A 16438-nucleotide genomic window follows, 5' to 3' on the forward strand; every position below is an offset into this window, starting at 1 on the left:
TCTCTTATGTTTCAAATTACACCGCATTACACACATTTCCTCACCTCTGTGTTGAAATCGAGAATCATTTCTTACCTCTTCCACAACAAGTAAAATCCGAGTGATAAAATCCCAGGGGATCCATCCACAAATTTGTTAAGCGGAACCGTGTGATAGCCGAGAAGGCCCCATTCCTACATGAACGTGTGTCTGTGTAACCGGATATGTCCACAAATGCAGTCTATCTCAACAGATTCAAATGCTAAATGGAAACACTGTGAAAGCATTAAATGTCTACCATTTACAAAATACACTGCAGGAACTCAGCAAGGGTCCATATGCAGCACCTGCCAAACCCACGACCACTACCATCTAGAAGGACAAGGGCAGCAGATACCTGGGAATATCACCATCTGGAAGTTCCCTCCAAGTTACTCACCATCCTTACTTGAAACTATTTTGCCATTCCCTCACTGTTACTGGGTCAAAATCCTGGAACTCCTGCCCCAACAGCACTGAGGGTGTACCTACGCCACAGGGACTGCAGTAGCTCCAGAAGGAAGCTCATCATCACCTTTTCAAGGACAATTAGGGGTGGACAATAAATGCCAGCCTAACCAGCGTGGCCCACATCCCTTGAATGATTAAAGAAAATTCAACCCACAAGCCTTTACTGCAATAGAAAGGCCATTTGGCAGGTGCTTCAAATGCATCTGGTCTTGGTTGATACCCAATTGAAAATCTCTCGCTGCTGGGATCACCCCAATACAGTGAACAGATGGCCAGACTAATGTAAATATAGAAAGTGAAGTAAGCGTGACGAAAAGGCACCAGCTGTGTGCTGGAACTCACCAGTTACATTGCTGAGTAAAGTTGAAAAAGTGACAGGCTGGGGATTCAAGTTGGTAGTCTCTTTATTGTGTGTCACATTGGGATGCGGCCCTGTGTCAATGGAACGTTTTCATGGAATGCAGCGGCACCTCCAAGAGGAAGAATTCCCCACTTTCCCCACAGACTGATCCAAAAAGGAGTGCAACAAAGATTCACTAGACAGGCACATGGGGTAAGGGGATTAATTTATTCTCTCATGGAATGTGGATTTCTCAGCATCCCAGATTGCCCTTGAACTGTGTGACTTGCAAAGCAATTTCAGAGGTGCATATAACAGTCAATCACTTTGAATCAATCACAGGTTAGGATGGCAGATAGGGCTTTTGCACCAGTGATGATAGCTTTGTGGTCACCATTGCTGAGACTTGTTCAATTCCAGATTTATTAGTTGAATTTAAATTCCACCAGCTACCATGGTGGGATTTGAATCTATGACCTAAAAATATTACCCTAAACTTTGGCGTTGCTAGATTGTACCACTATACCACTGTCTCTCCATCGCCCTGTGAAGACAGATAAAGTCGACTCATTAAAAGTTTATATATTAGTCACAAATAAGCTTACATTAACACTGTAATGAAGTTACTGTGAAATTCCCCTAGTCACCACAGTTTAGCACCTGTTTAGGTCAATGCATCTAATGTGCACTTCTTTCAGAAAGTGAGAAAAAACCCTTGCAGACATGGGGAGAATATGCAAACTCCACATAGACAATGGTCTAGGCTGGGAATTGAACCTGGGTCCCCTGGTGCTGTGAAGTAGCAATGCTAACCACTGTGCTGCAATGCTGCCCCATTTAGTTAATATTCCCTTGAAGAAAGAGATATGATCAAACTGAAGAAAATAGATAATCATTTGGTAGTATTTGAGTATTGCTGAAAAAAGACATTTTGTTGAAGCTTTTCATCAAGCACTCATCAGGACAATCACAAGAATACCAATATCATGGGAAACAATAACTTTATTCTGAATGAGAAACGAGTGCTAGTTGATTAGCAGCACAGCTGGCTGGGAGAATTCTCCCCCTCCCCAAACACACACACACAATTTGTGTTTTGGATATGATCTTTAACTTGCTAATTGCAAGCAGTAGAAGGGTCATGCAGCTTGATGTGATCTGCCAGTCTTTTGAATGTACAGCACACATACCTAGCAACTGAAATTCATACACCACACTACTCACATGTATGGTGAGTAGATCTTTTTGATTTAGGCAGCATTCTGTTAGTGGCAAATACTACTTGTGTTGCTATTGTGTAGTAGCAGTATGTTACAACTAGCTTCACCTGTTGCTTAAATATTTGAGACACATTGTCTTGCCAGGGTCCTGACCTGATGAAGTACACAAATTCTTAAAGAGCTTTACTGGGTAAATGTTGGATTTGAAACACTGGGTCATAGTCTCAGAATAAGGCATTGACATTTTAGAACTGAGATGTGAAGAAATTTCTTCACTCAGAATGTTTTTGAATTTTTGAAACTCACTACCGCAGAGAAGTGTAGATGTTCAGTCATTGAATGTATTCAGGATGAACATCAATAGAGTTTTAATACAATGGGAATTAAGGGAAGTGTAGATTGTTAGGCCAATAAGCATTAAAAAATCCAAAGCTGTGTGCTTCAAAAATTTATTGCTTTTTTGCTATTTTCAAAATGGACTCCCTGCTGAACTAAAAAGATGTCTGCTACAAGTCACATGACCCTTTGCTTTGGAATCTACCGATAGGAGCTACAAAAAAAATTGTTCTCTCATCATCGTTTAATCTCATATTCAAATTGTAAGGATTTTATTACAATTGCAAAACCAGGAGATTCAGATTGAAACTCATTGCTGCTGGAGAGCGGTGAACAAACCCATCTCACACCTGCAACTGATTTCTAGAGTATAATTGAGGGGAAAATGGGTATCATTTGCATTCTGATAAGACTATTGTCCAAGGAGACCCTCTTGATCTGCTTGGACAATGGCTTCCTGACACAAGAACCTGAAAATGGATGGTAACACTTTCAAAAGATAATGGGTGGGATTCTCTGGTTGTTCATACCAGCGTGATTCTCTGGTCCTGCTGCAGTGAACAGAGATTTGGCTGAGCACCAGATTCACTGTGTTCACTGGCAGCAGTGATGGGGCGTGATCAGCTGGAGAATTCCAGCCAGCGGCTGGGACATTATCAATCCTGAAACCAAAGTCAGTTCCAGACAGTAGATAAACATCCCGTTGACATTATTTGGGAGAAGGGAGGTCACACAAGTCAGATGACCATATTGAAATATCTAGATTTCTTTGAGAATTGAGAAATCCTCAGACAGATGTTTTAAAACCAACTGAAAATAATTCCAGCAGCTCTCAGCTGAGCAAACAGCCAGCAACCATCTCTCAATTCTTTGAAGCCTGACTTTTGGAAATGTCAACATGCCACTTTGTCACTCATTTCAAGGACTTCTATGTTGATGTCTCCAATCAGAAACTCATTGGGACTGAACTCAGCCATGATGGAAACACCACTTGGACTTTGACTTCTCGGACATTGGAAGTCATGTGAACTATATTAATTTCTGTGGTGCTTTTAATGTTGTTGCCCATAGTTATAAATCTTTAATGTTTGTGTGTGTATGTGAGTGCATGTATGTGTGTGCATGCATATGTGTGTGAGAGCGCTTATGCATATGCATGCATGTGTGTGTGTACATGTGCAGTTGTCTGTGTGTGTGCAAGAGCTACCTGTGTGTCTGTGCATGTGTGTGCATGTGGGTTTGTGCTTGCATGCGTGCATATGCGTGAGTGATTGTGAGTGTATGAAGCTTGTGAGTGTGTATGTGTGTTTGAGTAATTGTGAGTGTGTGAGTGAATGTGTGTGTGTGTGTGTGTGTGTGTGTGTGTGCGCATGCGTGTATGAGCTTGCTGACATGTCTGTGGGTGATTTTGAGTGTGTGTGTGTGTTTGAGAGTGTGTGTGTGCTTAGAGTGTGTGTGTGTGTTTTTGTATGTGAATGTTTGTAACTGTGTGTGTGTGATGGGTGTGTGTGAGTGAGTGTGTATCTGTCCTCGTGTGAATGAGTGTGCCTGTGTGTGTGTGTGAGTATGCATGTGTGTGTGTTTGAGCATGCATGTGTGTGTGTGAGTGAGTGCGTGGGTGTGCATTTGCTTGTGTGTGTTCAGTATGAATAAACTCATCTTCTGAGTTAGCCATAATGCAAATGAACTGATTATTAAATTGGATTATTATTAATTATTAAACTGAAGGAGTGGGGAAATGTGGCATTTCGCACTTTAAAATAAGTCAAAAACATCTTTGCTATGGACAGGTGAGGGGGAGAGGAGAAAGGAGTTCACTTTCTCTCTCCTACCACAACAGGGATTATAGTGAAAGATGGAGTTAAGGTATAAAATCAACTATAATTTTACTGAATGGCATAACAGAGGTTAAAGGGCCAAGTGGCATATGTACTCCAGCTCCTATTTCTTATGTTATGCTCTTATGGGTCAATTAATGTCAGTTGTGGAACAAGGAGAAGGGCAATGGTTGAACCTCAGCTTTACTAAACTTCCAAGGCTAAGTGGCAGAGACCTGGGGCCAAATCAAGGAGCAAGTCAGAAAGACGTTCACACTTAAAACGGAAATGGCGTGCAAGTAGCTTCCCTTCTTATTCAGGCAATCGTAGTAACATCCATGCTAACATCCATAGTAATATAGATGGTAACATCTTTGGAACTATCCGTAGTAACATTTGCGGTAACACCCATATGCATTTATTGATATTTCTGATACTACCTCCCCTAGTTTTAAGACCTGGAACCTAGTGACTTTGTAACTGCTTACAGTGCTATTAGAGGGCCATTTTGAACAAAAGCCTGGGGGAAGAATATTGGTGGTTGCAGATTGACCACAGGTTGACCACCCTTTCCATTAGATCTTAATATAAGGACTGACAGATTGGCTACGACCAGTTTTAAAGCTAAATTGACTAACACACAATACCATCATCCTATAACAAATGTTCTCCTTCAGGAGAATCTGTACAAGTCAATGAACTTTGCCAAAGTTCCAGAGGTCTGCATTGATGGGAACTCCCCATTGTTGCAGCTCATTGAATTCCAGTGGAGACAAGCAGTGGAAGTGAGTCCAGCATTGACACATCCTGAGCCCAGTCAATGCTTGATTCATTCTGGCTTAACCTGGTAGCGAGGCAATCTCCCATTTGGGTCCAGCTGAAGCTTTGATTGCCTGATTCCACAAGAAGGAATCAGGGCAAAGTTTGGTCTGAATGTATTGGAATGCGGTAAAGTGTTTGCTGGCATAACTGGCAATTCCACTTTGGCAATACGGTGAAGAGAAAGGATGTAATGGCATGGGTCAGCACATTGAGTGTGGAGTGGCCTTCTCCTGCTCCTATTTTGCTTGTTTGTATGTAGGTATACTTTAATGGAACAATGCTAGAATCTAGTATGATTGTAAAGACTCCTGGTTGACTTGAAGGTGCCTTGATTGTCACTTGTGTACAGTCTATGGCTGGAATTTTACAGCCTCGCCCACCCCAATCCGGGGGCAGGTGAGGCTCGCAGAACAGATTTCTCCGTTGGCCTCAAGTGTGATTTTACAAGCCTCGCCCAAGTGAGGTTTGTAAAATCCTGCCCTATGACTCTCTGTGCCTGGAGGAATCCTGCTCTACAAAACGTGCCAGAGTCCTGTGCTTCTATCTTCAGCAATACCAAAGTGGACATATGTAGCAGCCCTGCTAAACATGGTATCAGCTACATGGGTGATACAATTGCAGATGGAAGATTGTGAAATCTTACTAGTAGATCCCTGGAAAGAACCAATGCTGAAGAAAGTTGGCCAGTAGTTATGCTGTAGCCACTAGAGGCTGGGTTGCAGTACATTGGTTAGCACTGTTGCCTCACAGTGCCAGGGACCTGGGTTCAATTCTGGCCTCGGGTGACTATCTGTGTGGAATTTTCACGTTCTCCCCATGTCTGTGTGGGTTTCCTCCTGCTTCTCTGGTTCCCTTTCATAGTCCAAATTGTCCCTTAGTGTCCAAAGATGTGTAGGTTAGGGAAATTAGTAGGGCAAATACTTGAGGTTACAGGGAAAGGACCCGAGAGGGATTATTGTCAGAGAGTCGGTACAGGCTCATTGGGCCAAATACCCTCCTTCTGCACTGTAAGGACTCTATGATTCTATGATGCCACTGGCAATGCATGTCCCACTGTCCCATTTAGATGGTGGCCTTATTCATGAAGATGTAAATGCCAGCAATGACTTGTCCTGAAACCTGAGTCTTCTAAAACATTGTGGCTTAGTCATGCCAAAAAAGCTGATCCTCTGCCTATATGTCCTGCATTGAAGATATAGTCTCCTTACGGCTGAAACTTCATTTCAACCCTGTGGAGTATCATATGGCTGAGGAGAAGACAAATGATGCCTCTGCTGGTGTTGCTGTTCCTCTTGTTCTTACTGAAGGCCCAAGTTAGAGCTTCATGAGTTGCTCCCGTGTTGTAGTGAAGGTTGACAACAGTGAAGCACTGATTGCGATGGATAAAGTCAAAGACGGGTGTAGCGACTTGGAAATTACCTGTAAAGCAGTGAAAGCATGCTTCCAGGCCGAGGTCTTGTGAACTGAAGCCTTTCACTTGGACAAGGAAACAGTTCTGCTTAAAGGCTTACTAGCAATGAATCTCCACTGTGCACTCATCCTGTTGACCCTGACAAGTTTCACACAATTGGGGACAGCCATTCTTATTTAAACTACAGACCTGGCTGTTCCGTGGGGGCGTTCCACATGCCTGGTAAAAGCAAGGAATCTATGGGATCATGTTGGGTTCCAATATGCTCACTTTTTGTTTGCAGATTTAAACCAGAAATGAGAGTGGAGAATTTGGCGCTCAGCCAAATCTCCATTCATAGCAGAGAGACCGGAGAATCCCAACCATGGATTTAGCCTCCCTGCTGCACCTGAACTCACCAATTCCAACCATCAATCCAACCCCAACACCACCCACGCACCCCCTCCCCGCCCCCGCATTAACGTCAATTAAAATAGAGCCCACATACTTGCATTACCATTTTCAATTTTTATTAAATGTTTATGTTACAATTTAAACAAGAACAATGTTTAAACTCCATTGAAGCATTTACACAATAATTAAAAAAAAAAGTGTTTTTGTAAATCTTATTCTTAAAACCTACCAAAAAGCCAGAAATACAATTCCCCAAATACAAAACAAAGAGCAACCTATCGAAGTTCAGCACTGAGAACTATTTAATTTCTGGTATACATGCATATAAAAATGAAAGCCAATCAGATTAAACAGATTCAAAGCACTCGAGTATCACATCCACACTTCCCTCTCAACCATCTCCTTTTCACTGGGACATTCCGAATAGACACATTGCTTACAGTCCTATCCCAATCTTACTTTCCCCCTCAATTTTGAAATGGTTTTAAAATGTTGGAATTCTTTCTTCCAAACTATGTTATTTTGTTTTGATTCTCTGAGACATGGCTATTGGGCAGATATATGTTTGTTTTTCTGGACTGGACCTGTGATAGGGGCTCAAGATTTTTTTTTATTTCTACTCCCTCCATGCTTTTAAAACATGCTTGAACTTCCTATGCCTCAGTGAGTCAGAAGGATGTAAGTTTGAGTCCTCCTCTGGAGACTTGAGCACAAAAATCTAGGCTTACATGCAAATGCAGTGTTGAGGAAGCTCAGTTCTGTGAGAGAGTTATTTGTTAGACAAGACATTAAATTGAGGCTCAGGGTGGGATTTTCTGGTTGTTCCCAACCCAAAACTGGAGATTCCCACCAGAGATCAACGCACCTTTAAATGGTCCGTCCATTCCATTCACAACAATTCCCACAGCCATCGGGACAAGAAATTTACTGGAAAATTTGCTCTCTCGCAGGTGGATATGAAAGTTTCCAAGGCTTTACTTTGAAGAATAACAGTGTATTTATCCTTGGTGCCCTGAAGAAAATGTGTCCCTCAATCAATGGCACAACAAAGAGATTATTCAGTCATTATGACATTTTAGTTTGTGGGACCTTGCTGTGTGAAAATTAGTTGCTGAATTACTTGCATTACAAAAGTGATTGTGCTACATAAGTACGTCGTTGGTTGCAAAGCGCTTTGAGAAATCCGGAAGTTGTGTGAAAGAATGGAAGTCTTTCTTACCCTTTCTATGTTTTTAATTTTCTAATCTTTTCGCCAACCAATACAATGGCGGGATTTCCCAACCACCTACAGCAGGTTTCTTGACTGAGGTGACCATTAGCTTCCTGTCTTCCTGTCCTGCTGATACCTATGGTGTTTTGCATATCTTGCTCACCCCACTGCTGGGGAACCCGCTGCGGGAGGGTTGCCTTTGGCAGGACAGGAAAATCTTGCCAGTGGAAAGAGCAGGAAAATACCAGCCAATATATTAACTGATATTCTGACAATAAATGTCAATGACAATATACATAAAACCTCTTACTATTTAACACAAATCATTTTTAAAAATTGGTTGCCACCTCACTGAAAAGGGAGATCTTGTGGTGCAGTGGGCAGCTCCCTGCCTCTGAGCCAGAAGCTTTGGAATCTGAGGAATATCAATAGTTATAAAACAGTGAAAATAACAAGTTATTTAATCATTCACAGAAATTCATGAAATAGGGTCTTTCTCTCCTGGTCACTTGACCCTGATTTCTAAGCCCAATGTCCTGATTTTATTATTTATTCTCAACTTTTATAATTGTGTCCTGGATTTTGTCTTTCTGTTCTTGGTGTTTTTGGGGTTAGATATTTTTCCTTGAGCTTTATTTCTATATACTGATCATGCATTGTAATTCCTAATTTTTTGGAAGCCTGTGTCCCAATTTTTAAGTTTGGAGGTTGAGAGGTAAGACATCATAAAGCCAGAGTTTTTTATTGTTTTAATGTGGACCCTTTGAGGGTGGTGCAATCAGCACCCCAAAATTGCATCATTTTGGGGTTCTGCTTATTGTGCTCTCATTTCCACATTCTTGCACACAAAGATCCGTAGCGCAGATGATTACAAAGAGCACAGTTCAGTTTGCAACCACTTTTAAAAATGCCTCATCGGGATTAAGAGAATTTCGGTCTCTAAAAGATAACCAGCAAAATGCTTTTCAGTTTCATAGGATGGTGTTAACAAAAAAACATAGTGACAGAATTGAAATCTGACTTTCCATGTGATAATGTGGCACCAAGTGATAAGTCCCACTTGAAAAGGCTGTTTTACCAGTGGCATCGTGATTTCATAAAATTAATTTCAGTTATGAACTAATTTGCAGCAAAACACTTTCCTTATGTAATTATATCTGGCACTGTAATAGTGGAAACCCCTTGGACATAATGGTAAGAACAAAGTGAAAAAATTGCATTTTGCAACCATTCCATTCCATAGCTCTCTGCATTGTTATATCCTGTCAAATTCCCCATTCTCCTCAAAGCATGGGATAGCCAGATTTTCTACTGGATGATGGCAGGCGGTGAGAGTCTTCTCCTTCCCTTTGCTACCCCCACCACTTCTGCCCCCGCTAGAGTGAGTGCTCTTACTCAGTCCTGTATCTCCTGACCAAACCCTCTGAAGCAAATGAGATTGAAGCCTAGGCCTGTGACTTGATCGACCCTCCTAAGTGGAGTCATGAAGCCAATATCCCTTGTGCAGATTAAAACAAAAAAAAATTCTGGCAGTGTGATGATAGAACATTCAACACCTTTAGTATTGCCGTATAGCCACTTACTCTACTTATTTGAATGCTTCACAGAGTGACACAATGATTTTACAAAATACAAATGATTGTTTTTCTCACAAGACTTTTGAAGACCTGAGTAACATAAGAAGCATTTTTTTTGTCAGTCTTTGATTTAGACATAAGCTTTTGACTGAGTTGACTCTGCCTTTGTGTAGATTCGTTGTCCACTTTGAGCAGAAGAATACTTGTAGCCACTGTGAAAGAGAACATATAATTACCATTACTTGCACAGGGATATATTCAGTCATCGCTAATGCAGTATTCAACCTTTCCTGATACCTATTTTGCTCCTTTCTTTTCATATATATTAACTTTTTTTATTGCTCTCACTCAATTTTCTTCTGAGAATGAAAAAGGCAAACGGCTTCCTAAGTAATAAACCAAAATCAAAACAGAAAGAGAAACAATAGATGCAAAACATATCTTTTGACAAATCATGTCAAATGGATGAAATAGCTGGAACTAAAACAGCTTTGGGAGTTGCTCCATCTCCCAGACACTATCTTGGACAACAATAAACAATTATGTTGTCTTCCTTGCTAATGGAAAAGAGGTCTCTATGGAATCTGTTCAAAGTCTTTTTTTATTCTTTTATGGGATGTGGGCGTCGCTAGCTGGGTCAGCATTTATTGCACATCCTTGCGGGCATTTAAGTGTCAAACACATTGCTGTGGGTCTGGAGTTATAGGTGGGTCAGACTAGGGTAAAGACAACAGATTTCCATTTCTAAAGGACATTAGTGAACTAGATGGGTTTTTACAACAATCAGCAATGGTTTCATGGACATCATTGGACTTTGAATTCCAGATTATTGTTGAATTCAAATTTGACAATCTGTCAAATCCCGAAAGGATTATCCTGGGTCTCTGGATTGCTAGTCCAGTGACAATACCATTACACCACAGCCTTATTTAGCCTATGTAGAGCCCACCATCATTATGTCAATATAGAGCTAACACATAGTAGGACCTGTACTGAGCCAGCTTATCATTAGGCCTAAGTCTACTCATATGGAGCATTTGTTAAAAAAAACTTTATTGTGAGGCTGTGTACAGTGAACCCTTCATAATGCCTACAACAGGATAGTGAAATGCCTTTGCACTTGATTTATAATGAGAAGAATTTGGCAAGTATATGTATTATAAGACCCACATGAAACTTACTTAAAATATAGATCCAAGGTTTAAACTACAGACCATATAACATTGAGACTGGTATGATCCTTACTTGTACTAAGGTTGGCATAGGGTCTGCTCATAATGGAGCATTACTATGCAATGTCACGGACACAGTGGTTGGAATTGCTGCCTCACAGCGCCAGAGACCCAGGTTCGATTCCAGCCTTGAGTGAATGGCTGTGTGGAGTTTGCACATTCTCACCGTGTCTACATGGGTTTCCTCTGGGTGCTCTGGTTTCCTTTCACAGCCCAAAGATGTGCAGATTAGGTGGACTGGCCATGCTAAATTGCCCCTTCATGTCCCAAGATGTGAAGATTAGCAGGGTAAATACGTAGGGTTATAGGGATAGGGCCTGGATAAGATGCTCTGTCAGAGAGTTGATGTAGACTCGATGGGCTGAATGGCCTCTTTCTGCACTGTAGGGATTCTATGATTATTGGTGTGTTGATGATGTCTTATCTTGGCATTCTATTTTGTTAAACTTACCCTATTATGGCAATTTTTTTTTGAAGTTGATTTCATGGTAAGATTGTGAGAATCATAAGAGTGTAAAAAGAATTCAGAAATTTGAAACTCTTATCCAATCTCTACGTTGACTGTATTTTGACTTTATATTCTACTGGATCTCTTATTTCACTAATATTTTGGGTGCATTTTCATGCTCATCACTCAGTTGGAGCCTTGGTATGGAGAAGTGACAATCTCAGTCAATTTACATCTGCTTAAGCGCATTGAGTCAAGTACCTATAGGGAAGCCATTTTACTGATGACAAAGGTGCAGCAGGTGGGTGCAAGATAAAATGGGCATCAGAAAAACACTTACCTTGGCTGTGCATTTCTTTTGCAGGAACAACACAAGAATGCACCTCCCAAAATGAGGAGAGCTGATCCACCCCACCCGATGTAGAGGGCAGACCCCAGCTCATATCTGCAAACAAAAGACATTGTTAGGTTCATACATTGTTAAAGGTAACTGTTTACTACACAATGCCAACCACCTGCCAAAGTTTAGGTGGTGCCCAACAGCGAGGGCACCATCCATTCAGTATATATGTTATTAAATCATATGGACCCTAACAGACTCAGGTTTGATAACCATTCTCTGGAATGTTAAAATTTCTTTTCATTCATGGGATGTGAGTGTTGCTCGCTGGGCCAGAATTTATTGCTCATTTCTAATTATCGATTAACTGAGTGGGGTGCTACATTTGGCATTAAGTAAGGGGATAGAAAGATTAGCCATTTCTAATCTTTATCCAGTGTAAGGATATTGGTAAGGAATACCAAATGTTGCAATTCCCATTTACTTTAGTAATAGCTACTTCACAGGAATGTAACCAGATAAGAAGAGGCACCAACCACGTGTGGTGATATTGGACCAAAGTCTTGACCAAAATATAGGTTTTTAGGAGCATTCCAAAGGAAGGGAAAGAGACTTAAAGAGCCAGAAAGTTTAGAGAGAGAATTCCAATGCTTAGGCTGGACTTAGACAGATGAAGGAATGATTGGAATAATAAGACAAAGGAAACCAGGGGTGCTCAAGAGACCAGTTTTGGAGGAACTCAGAATTCCAGGAGGATTGTAGTGCTGGAGGAAGTTGCAGAGATAGAGAGGGCTATGACACCAGGGAAACTTTCAGTATGAGAATTTAAAATTTGAGGCACTGCTGGACTGGGAGTCAGTGTGTCAGTGAGCATATCTCCCACCCAATATGTGCTGCCTCAGTTTATACATAGTGAATGGCCGCTTGGACAATGTGTCAGTGGGGATGGAGGCATTTTTCAGCAATGAAGCAGTGTCCTTTAGGCAAGTTGCTGTTTTGCTTCCCCCACTAATGGTTCACAAGACAGACTTCCATTTGTTCCCAGCATGAATTTTTTCTTGGAACAGGTCACTAGTCTGTAAGCAGGGGTTTATAGCTTGAGGGGCACCACTCTACATCAATCATTGTGGCCCAGGAGTTTCTCCCACTCTTACTACCAGCCATTGGCGTGATTGGGAGGATTTTGCAGGCTGATACACAACATGTTTGACCGTGTTATGAACATACCTTCACTGGCCATCAAGTCCTGGAGTGGGACTTGAAATTCTACCTCAGAGGTAGGGACACTACCCACTGGACCACAAGACCTCCCATCTTGTTGGGGAGGGCAACCAATTAAAAAAAGACTAGTATTAAATAGTAAATAGGCTTTATGTATATTATCATTTGCATTTGCTGTCAGGATATTTTTTGTAAGATCCTTCTTTTAGGCTGGATTTTTACCATGTAAGACTAAATTACGGGATAGAAATGGATGTGATAACAAATTTGATTTGAACAGTTAGCCCGTGTGGATATAAAGCTGGTAGACTTGTCAGTAGTGTGTTTACAATTCTCATACCTGCTTTGGAAGTTATATCTTTAGCAGCATAAGTTGGTCAACCAGCAAACACAATGTGCATATATAGAGTCTCTTTACTACCCCAGGATATTTAACCTTCTAATATTGATATTGTGGTCAACAACTTAAGGTCTTAGCCAAGCTGTTGGTAATGATGCTGCTGCCATTTGTATCTCCACTTGACCCATCTTTTATTTCCTTGCTCATTCCATTACCAATTTCTTTTGCTTTGCCCTCTCGTCTTTTTTAATTTAACAACATCCGCTTTTCACCCTAATATGGGCTCTTTTGTCCGTTCTTTCCCTGGGTCTTTCCCTTGCTCTGCATTGACTTACACACTCTAATTATTTCCAGTTCTGAAGAAAAGTCATTGACTGGATGTCCTGACTCTTGTTTCTCTCTCCATTAACATTAACCGACCCATCGAATGCTTCAAGTATTTGTTTTTATTGATAATGAGGTAAGTGGAGCTGAATCCACGAAAAGATCAGCCATGGTCTTATTGAATGGGGGAGCAGGCTCAAAGGGCCAGATGGCCTACTCCTGCTCCTAGTTCTTATGCTCTTATAACTGTAAAAATATTTAGCCAAGTTTACACTTCTGATAGGCCTCCTTCAGTGAGAGCACACTAGAAAAATCTCCCCTTAGTTCTCCTTTAGCTCTTCTGGATTCTAAAACAAATACAACTGACAATATTACTTTCTCATTAAATACTATATACATACTTTGTTCCAGCAAAGATGGGATTGTAGAAGTCCATTGTGACATTGTAGGCATACCAGGAAACAGGGACGATCGCACATAAACCTGTTAATCAAATGGAAAAAATACATCAAGCTCCAGAAAACTCAAATAACAGATAAAAACGTATCCACTCATTTAATTAATTTCTACTTAAGTAGTGAATCATAGAATCCTAGAATAGTTACTGCACAGAAGGATGCTATTTAGTCTGTCTTGTCTGTACAGTCCTTATGAACAACTCAGTTGATCGCATTCCATTGCCCTTTCTCCATAGCCCAGAAATTTTTTGTTTCTTTACAGGTGCTTTTCAAATTCTGTTTTGAAAGCCATGATTGAATCTGCCTCCACCTCACTCTCAGACAGTGTATTCCAGACCAAACCATTTGTTGCATGAAAAAAAGATTTCCTCATGTTGCCACTGTTTATTGGGCCAATCACCTTAAATTGGTGTCCACTGATTCTCGATCCTTCTGTCATTGGGAAGTTTCTCTTTGGGCAGGATTTTCTGGCCTTGACAATGAAAGGAATATTTGGAGAGCCATGAAAAATCAATGGTTCTCCAGATTTCCGGTCCTGCCCACCATGATGTTGGCTGGTACCGGAAAATCCCGGTCTCTATCTACTCTCTTTAGATTCCACGTGATATTGGACACTTGTAGCAATACTCTCTCAAACTCTTCTTCGATGAGAATAACCTTAGGTTCTCTAATCCACCCATGTCCTTTAACCCTAAACAATTCTTTAAATCTTTTCTGCACTTTCACTATTGCCTTCACATCTTTACTGCAGTGGAGACTGGAGGTGGACATGATACTCAAGTTAAGGCCAAATCCATGTTTTGTGCAGATTTATCATTGGTACTTTTGTATTTTGTGGTTCTATTTATAAAGCCCAGAAAAAGAATGCCTTTTTAATCACTTTCTTAACTTGCCCTGCCACCTGCAATGATTTTTGCTCATATACCCAGGGCCCCCTTAAGAATGTACTCTTTATTTTGTATTGCTCTTCATGTTCTTCCTTCCAAAATGAATCACTTTTCACTTCTCTGCCTAAATTTACTTTGCCAAATGTACACCCATGTACACTCATTGCACCAACCTCACTCTGTCTTTGTAAAGTCAGCCACTATCCTTCTCACAGATCGCTTCCAAGCTTAGTGTCATCTGACGATTTTGAAACAATTTCCTGTACACCCATGTCTAATCCATAAACATATATCAGGCAAAGCAATGGATCTAGTACTGGCTGCTGGGGAAACTCACTGCATAGCTTCTTCCAATTCGAAAAACATCCATTTACAGCTACACTTTATTTTCAATCAGCCAGCCAAATTTGCACCCAAAGCATTACATCACTAATGAGATATGTGAAGTGTATGTTCATCATCGAGTCTCTACAGTGCAAAGGTGACCATTCGGCCCATTAAATCTGCACTGACTCTCTCCCTAGCCCTATCCCTGTAGCCCCATATATTTCCCATAGTTAATACATCTAACCTACACATCTCTGCAGTGTGGGAGGAAAGCAAAGCTTCCAGAGGAAACTCACAGAAAGAATATGCAAACTCCACACAGTCACCCAAGGTCAGAATTGAATCTGGGTCTCGGGTGCCATGAGGCAGCAGTGCTAACGACTGTGTGAGTATGCCTTCCTTCCAAACACGCCAATGGCTGGCAGTAAAGTGGGAGAGACTCCTTGTCATCCATGCTTGATGTGGAGTGCTGCCCCTCAACTTATAAGCCCCTGGTGACAGACTAGTGATCTGCTCCATACTACCTATGGAAACAGAAGAAAGACTGCCTTGGTGCACCACTAGATGCAGGAAGAGAATTGGAATAGGGAAAAAGCATTGACACAAGTTGAATTCCTTCCTTTCATACTTCATGATTTAATGACTCTTTAATTACTAACCAGATTTCAAGATGAAATATTCAGTAGGACTTATTCATGCTTTCAGTATTTTATTACCAAACTGTCATTTCAATTATAATGAGTAACTCACTTGTTATCTGCATTACCAAATGTGACCTGTGTATCTGCTCATGTAATTTGTTGACTGCCCCTACAGGGAGCTGTCACAGAAGCACTCAGGTTTTACATTGTGAAGTGAAGGGACAATGCCACTCCAGAAACTTGAACAATGGTCACGCTGAGGGTGGCTTCCATCTTTCGGCTGTAACGTCACATTAAAGAAACTGCCTTCTCAGAGGCCAAACGGTGTTCCATGACGCTAATCCAGTGAGGAACAGGAAAGTTCACAGCAATACTTAACTCTCAAGAAATTGAAAAGGCACTATATAAATTAGTTTGCAAATGTCTTGTCAGTCTCACTAGTCTGCAGCAAATGTGGAGAAAAACAGTATTCTGTAATGGGATATGCCGTGTTGCTGGCTAGATCAACAATGACACATCCCTAATTGTCCTTGAAAAGGTGGTGGTGAGCTGCCTTCTTGAACCCCTGCAGTTCCTAAAGAGTCGGCATACTCATAGTGCTGTTA

General features: G+C 41.1%; 1 protein-coding gene across 1 annotated transcript in view; it reads right to left on the reverse strand.

The window, feature by feature from the left end:
• Positions 1–9745: 9745 nt before the first annotated feature.
• The window catches only part of cldn15la (claudin 15-like a), a 29363-nt gene continuing 22670 nt past the window's right edge, over positions 9746–16438 (reverse strand). The window contains exons 3-5 of the mRNA XM_080186336.1: positions 13922–14003; positions 11636–11740; positions 9746–9827 (exon numbers count right to left, since the gene is read on the reverse strand). Coding sequence (XP_080042462.1) covers positions 9746–9827; positions 11636–11740; positions 13922–14003 — 269 coding nt within the window. The remainder of the gene's footprint in view (positions 9828–11635; positions 11741–13921; positions 14004–16438) is intronic.

The sequence above is a fragment of the Carcharhinus amblyrhynchos genome, chromosome 3 (genome assembly GCF_965287045.1).
Source record: "Carcharhinus amblyrhynchos chromosome 3, sCarAmb.v2.hapA, whole genome shotgun sequence".
Lineage (NCBI taxonomy): Eukaryota > Metazoa > Chordata > Chondrichthyes > Carcharhiniformes > Carcharhinidae > Carcharhinus > Carcharhinus amblyrhynchos.